General features: G+C 22.7%; 4 protein-coding genes across 4 annotated transcripts; all 4 read right to left on the bottom strand.

Annotated features, from left to right (window-relative positions):
• Positions 1-22: 22 nt before the first annotated feature.
• On the bottom strand, positions 23-431 carry DICPUDRAFT_83434 (uncharacterized protein; the record flags this gene model as incomplete). The annotated part of the gene is made up of 1 exon (XM_003292781.1): positions 23-431. A coding segment is annotated over one exon (409 nt), but the record flags the coding sequence as incomplete, so codon positions are not given.
• A 248-nt stretch (positions 432-679) lies between these two features.
• DICPUDRAFT_83433 (uncharacterized protein) lies at positions 680-2,614 on the bottom strand (the record flags this gene model as incomplete). Its single annotated transcript, XM_003292780.1, has 3 exons — positions 680-1,299; positions 1,363-2,128; positions 2,186-2,614. The coding sequence occupies 3 exons, from the start codon at positions 2,612-2,614 to the stop codon at positions 680-682; spliced, it is 1,815 nt and encodes a 604-aa protein (XP_003292828.1).
• A 426-nt stretch (positions 2,615-3,040) lies between these two features.
• DICPUDRAFT_83432 (uncharacterized protein) lies at positions 3,041-4,930 on the bottom strand (the record flags this gene model as incomplete). The annotated part of the gene is made up of 2 exons (XM_003292779.1): positions 3,041-4,144; positions 4,214-4,930. The coding sequence occupies 2 exons, from the start codon at positions 4,928-4,930 to the stop codon at positions 3,041-3,043; spliced, it is 1,821 nt and encodes a 606-aa protein (XP_003292827.1).
• A 433-nt stretch (positions 4,931-5,363) lies between these two features.
• DICPUDRAFT_83431 (uncharacterized protein) lies at positions 5,364-6,095 on the bottom strand (the record flags this gene model as incomplete). Its single annotated transcript, XM_003292778.1, has 1 exon — positions 5,364-6,095. The coding sequence occupies one exon, from the start codon at positions 6,093-6,095 to the stop codon at positions 5,364-5,366; it is 732 nt and encodes a 243-aa protein (XP_003292826.1).
• Between the last annotated feature and the right edge of the window lie 564 nt (positions 6,096-6,659).

Raw genomic sequence — 6,659 nt, 5'->3', positions numbered from 1 at the left:
CATAGGTATATATAATATGTACCATATTTTGAATCTAATGATTCTATTTTAATAACTTTGTTTTCAGTTAATTGTAATCTACTAATTAAGGTTTTAATCTGATAGTCTGGGTTTGGAGCATAAACAGCAACATAGTCACCTGGTTGGTATGAGGAATTGGTATCATTAAGATCTAATGTCATTTCAATAACTCTTTTAATATCAACTTGAGATTCACTGTCATTACTATTATCTGTCATATATCTTGCGGATACAATTGTAGCAACTTGTTTACAACCCAATGACTCCATATTATCTCCATTGTTATTATCTGAATCTAATTCGATTTTAATTCTACATGCTGGCAATTCATTTGCATTGGTTCCAGCTGCTCTTTTTAATACAATCTTTTTTTTAGCTGGAGCTGAAGGTTGTGGTGGCGCTTCTGACATTATAAATTAAATTATTTTTTAATCAAAAAAAAAAAAAAAAAAAAAATATCCAAAATTCATTAAAAAATTAAAATAAAAAAAAAAATAAAAAGAAAAACTTAATGATTAGGTTATTCATATTGCAAATGGAAGCTCCCATCAACATAAATTTAGATATTATTTATAGAAAATTGGTGATCTTTATTATGTGCAATTTTTGTAAAAAAAAAATAGTTAAAATAAAATATAATATTGCATATTTTGATTCTTTATTTTTTATATTTTTGTTCATTATTTAAAATTAAAAAACTGGGGTGAATATTATAATCTAATCTTTTTTGGTGGATTATAGATTGAAATACCCATTTAGTCGAGACTATAGGGACACCAGTGTCTGAAGATATTTTATGGAAAGGAGTGTTGGTATACCTATCATCTAAAAGATAGACATCGGTCTTGCTTTTGGCAAACATACGCTTAACCACCTTGGCACCACATTTCCTTAAGATTGGAGACCAATCATCTATGAATGAACCGTTTCTATCTTGTGTTAAAATTTCTATTTTAAAATTAGAAAACAACTCCTTGATATTAAAATCTTCAGTTGGATATATGTTATTTTGGGTAAATACAGATTTACCAAATGGTAGAATATAATTGTCGAAAGGCTTTAACTTTTCCGGTTCACTAAAATCATATATCCAATCAACTTTGATACAATCAACCCCTTCTACTATACCTCGTATACATTTAATTGTTTTAGCCGATTCTGATGCCAATATCATCTTGTTTGGAATATTACCAATATGTTTATCACTTATTGAGAAAAAGGTATTTATGTTGTCATAAACTTTACCACTACCAAGAGTAATGAATTCAGAAATTTTTTCTATAAATAAATTACAATTAATACATAATTATAATAGATGAAATATAAATATAGAAAACTTACCTGCATCTTTATCAAAACCTGTTATTAAAAAATTAAGACCTTTAAATAATGTTGTTTTTTTTTGTTTCTTTTTTTTTGAAATAATTGGTTTTTTGGATTTATTTCCATTAATTGTATTTGAAATATCCCCCTCCTTATGGTTATTGTCAATATTATTGTTATTATTATAATTAATATCGATTTTATTATTGTTAATATCATTATTAATTTTATCATTTTTATCATTAATATCTTTTTCATTATCATTATCATTACAATTATCAATATCGTTTTCATTATCATTATTATTACTATTATTGTTTTTATTGTTTTTATTAATATTATTATAATTGTTATTACTATAGTTTTCCTCATTATTTTGTTTTTCAAAATGAACAAATTCATCTTCTTGTTCAGATTCTTCCGTATCTATACATATAATTTCTAAATTTCTTTTTTCTTTTACACTGACTTCGGTGTCACTATCTTCTAGTACTATACAACTTTCTTCATATTGTATCTCTTTTTTTACTAATGATTTTCTTGGTTCTAAAACGTGTTCCCAATTTTCTGGCCAAATTTTATTATTTATTTCCCCAAAAAGATTTTTATAAATATTTAGAGTGTGTTCATATCTTTTTGATAATAAATTGTTTTCTTCATCATCATCAAAATTAATATCAAACATATTTCTATTTGGATCTGTGTTTAAATTTGCCCCTATTAGTTTTAAAAAATCATTGTAGTTTCTTGTATCTAAAATATGATTTTTATAAAAAACCAAAAGCTTTTAAAAAATTTTATTAGTTATTATTTTTTTAATCTTTTTTTTTAAAAAACTTACCATTGGTGGTGGTTGTAAAAGAGTTGAGTCAAGATCGTTAGATATAACCCTTAGTGAAATATATTTAGCATATTCAGTAATCAGTTGAAAGTTTAAACTGCCATCTAAACCTGTATTACGCAATACTGAACTAAAATCTACTTTATTAGTAATCTTTATAAATAATTCTTGTGCATTTGTTTTATTAATATCGTGATTTGATAATTGTTGTTTTGAACTATTATCAACATCACTATTTTTAAAATCGGTTAGTTTACTGGGGTTAAGAACAGATCTTCTTTTTTGTGGATGTAGATCATCACTATTATTATATTTTTCCAAAAAACTAGATCTTTTCTTTTTAGCACCTTTACCTGAAAGAACTTTCTTAATTTCATTATTACTTAATGTATTTACACTTCTACCATTAATATATAAATCTTCATCCATTATTATTTTAAAAAAACTATATAAATAAAAAAAAAATAAAAAAAATAAAAAAAATTATTATTTGTATTGATGAAAGAAAAAAAAAAAAATGTGTATATTCATTTTTTAAAAAAAAAAAAAAACAAAAAAAAAACAAAACAAAACAAATTAAATAACTTAAAAAAATTTTGTAGTGGTAGTCCCTATTAAAAAAAAAGATTAACATAAAATTTAAAAAAAATATGAATAAAATAGATGTAGAACAAAAGAAAATTTTAATTTATTCAGTAACTTTTTTCAAAAAGAATATAAATAATGAAGGAAAATATTAAAAAAATATTAAAAAAAAATGATAAAAAAACCATTATTTTCTTTTTTCATTATATTTATTGAAAAAAAGTTTTGAAAGAATTTATTTTTTATTTTTTTGGGTTGTCATTTTAATATTTATGGCAATCGAGGGATGTTTTGGTGATGTCCCAATCTACATTGAATAACTGTGCCATTTACCATATTATAATATGAAGGTGTTAAACTTGGTATTATTAATGTATTTGTTTGAAGAATAAAAAAATTATAATCTATTCCATAATTCTGAAAAACAAAGTTTATCAATTTATATAATTGTGAATCCAAACCAATTTTAAAATGAACAGTTTGTGGAGGTTTTCCATTTCTTTCTATTTGACACTTTATTAAAATTTGAGATGGCGATGCTTGTTCATTAGGATCTCCTACATTATTATTATTTAAATTTAAAGGTGTATTCTTATTATCTATTATGTTATTACTAATCATATTATCAATATTATTATTATTATCATCACTATTATTATTATTATTATTATGTATGATGCCATCATTACTTGAATGTATATTATTAGTACTAGTACTAGTACTATTACCATTATCATTACTACTATCCATAAAATATGATTTGTTTATATTTTTTTCTCTTTCTTTTTCTCTTTCCATTTCTCTATATATTAAATTCTTTGCTCTATGATGCTTTTTATTTCTATCGTTATCATCTTTTTCTCTATTTTGTAAATCTTTTTCTCTATTTTGAAAATCTTTTTCTCTATTTTGTAAATCTTTCTCTCTATTTTGTAAATCTTTTTCTCTATTTTGAAAAACTTTTTCTTTTTGATTTAATAATGCAGATTCCTCATCTAATAATTTTTTTTGTTTTTCTAATTCATTTAATTCTAACTCCTTCTTTTGCAAATTTCTTACTTTAGAATCATTTTTTCCTGCATTATTTTCTTCAAACTGTGCATGTCTATTACTAAATTTATTTGTTTTTTCGTGTGTTAATGCTAAACATTGATCCCAATTATTTGGCCAAATTTTATTATTAATATTTGCAAAATTCTTTTTATAAATGTTTAAAGTGTGTTCATATCTTTTTGATAATAATTTGTTTTCTTCTTCATCATCGATTATTATATCCAATCTATCTGGGTCTGAGTTTAATTCTACATTAATTAATTTTATAAATTCAAAATAACTTTTGGTATCTAATATATGATATTTATAAAATATTTGAATCTATATAAATAAATGGTTTTGTTAATATATATATTTATATTGATATTTTTGTTTAGAAAAAAAACTTACCATTGGTGGTGGTTGTAAAATAGTTGAATCTAAATCATTGGATATAATTCTTAGTGACATAAATTTAGCATATTCGGAAACTAATTGAAATGATAAAGAGTCATCAAAACCTGTTCTCTGGGCTATGTCACAAAAATTTATTTTTTCAGTAATCAGTTTATAATATTTGTGTGCATTTAAATTGTCGAAACCTGTTGTTCTACTATCTTGATTATTTAATTGTTCGGGGTTGAATTTTAAATAATTTTTATAGTCATCAATGTTTTTTTCAATTTCGATTGTATTTTTACTATTGTTAATACTATTACTATTATTTATTATATTATCAATATTGTTTCTGCTTCTATATCTTGTATTAATATTACTATTGCTATAACTATCGGTTAGTTTAGAGGAGTTTAGAATTGATTTTCTTGTTGGGCGACTTAAATTAACACTATTGTTATAATTGTCTAAATAATCGTCCAATACTTTGTCCCCTGTATTTGATTTTGGTGTTGTAGTTGTCTTTGTTATTGATCCATAATATTTTGTTGTTGCAGTGGTGGTTTTCATATTTCTAGCTTCAATCTTTTCTTTCTTTAATATTTCAAATAATTGAGTGTAAACTGAAATCTTTGGAGGACACCTTTCCATTTGAACACCTTTGCTTTTTAGAATCGTCCTCAATTCATTATAACTTAATTTATTCAAAGATTTGATGATTTCCTCTTCCATTCTTTTCGTTTTTTTTTTTTTGTTTTTTTTATAATTTAAAAAATCTATTAAATAAAAATACACACATATACATAAATATCTTCTTCTTTAAAAAACAACAATAATAATGAGTGTTGTATAAGAGAAATGACAAATAAAATAAATATATTCTATTTAAAAAAAAAAAAAGAAATGATTTGAATTGGGTTGAAAAAAATTAAAAATTTATAAAAAAAAAAAAAAAAAAAAAAAAAAAACCAAATTAAAAAAAAAATTAAAAAAAAGTTTTATAAATGTGTATGGTTTAACACCCATAAAACTAATGGAAAAAAAAACAATAGATAAAGTGGCATAAATAAAGAAAAAATGAAATAAATAGAAATAAATAGAATTTTAAATTTTTTAAAAATAATATCATTATTTCGTTGTATCTAATTGAATATTTTAAAATAAACTAATATTCATAAAGATTTATTAAGTGATCCTCCACTTTATAAAAATTGGTCATGATTTCGAAAACATTTTCCTTATTTAAAATGATTGAGTTTCTTTGATTACCATATATGTATTTTATATTTATGCATTTAGTGATATCGGTTGATAGTAAAAAATTAAAGGGCAATATTAAGTTATCTCCGATGACAATTTGTCTGAATTGGTATTTATGGTTTTCGAGTATTTCTGATAGAATTTTTTGTATGTCCATTTGGTTGAATGCAATATTTAAATATGAGAGCTCGGTGGTTTGTGACAAATATTTTAAAAACGGTTCACTACATTCTATGGGTAAGTGATTTCTAATTGAAAGCTTTTTTAATTTTTTATTACCAGTTAAGTATGTTAAAAGCTCATTGTATATGATTTTAAATCTTAAATTTACATTTTGTAACTTTAAGCTTTTAATTCCTGGTACTTGAGATAAGGCCACAAAGAAATCGTTTCTCTTTATTAAAAAACCGTTCAGATGGACCTTTGTTAAGTGTAATAGTCCAGGTATTGCGCTATTGATAGCATCTTGAAATTGAATATATTCGGTAATATGGAAACCAATCTGATGGATATTGGGTCTATCTCTTATTGACAATTTCTTTAATTTTGAGCATTGTTTTAAATATTGCTCAAAATTTAAAATTTTATTTTTGAAATTGTTTACCTCTTGGTCATAGTCAAGATCCAATTCATGCATTATATAAGAATCTAAATAATAAAGTCCTAAGTCGAACCCGAAATCTAATGACTTCAAGGTGTCGCCCGAAAAACTTAAGAGTCTATTGATTATAAGCAAGTCTATTAATCCTGTTGCTTTTAATTTCTTTAAATTAAAATGTTGTTGAAAGTCATCATAAACATTTATATGGTAATATTTGGTTTTAAACTTTAAATCTAATTTCTTTTTATAAATAACGTCACCACTTATTTTTAAACCACCTGTTTCTATAACTTTTAAATTATTGAATTCCCCAATATTTCCCACATTGAATTGTTTTACTTGAATTTTTTCAATATTGTCTATAAAATAAATATCATTACTACTATTATTATTATTATTATCACTATTATTGATTTTATAGGTATCTATTTTTATTTTATTGTTTTTTATTAAATCTAGTTGTTTTTTATTATTTATTATAATTTTTTGAATATTTTTTAAAAAGAAATATCTAAATTCTTTTGAAATTGATAAATAATTTATAAAATTATCATAATCAAATAATAAATATTTTAAAATATATTTTATTATGATACTAAA

This window comes from Dictyostelium purpureum (assembly GCF_000190715.1).
Source record: "Dictyostelium purpureum unplaced genomic scaffold DICPUscaffold_373, whole genome shotgun sequence".
NCBI lineage: Eukaryota > Evosea > Eumycetozoa > Dictyosteliales > Dictyosteliaceae > Dictyostelium > Dictyostelium purpureum.
This window is presented reverse-complemented; position numbering and strand designations above follow the sequence as displayed.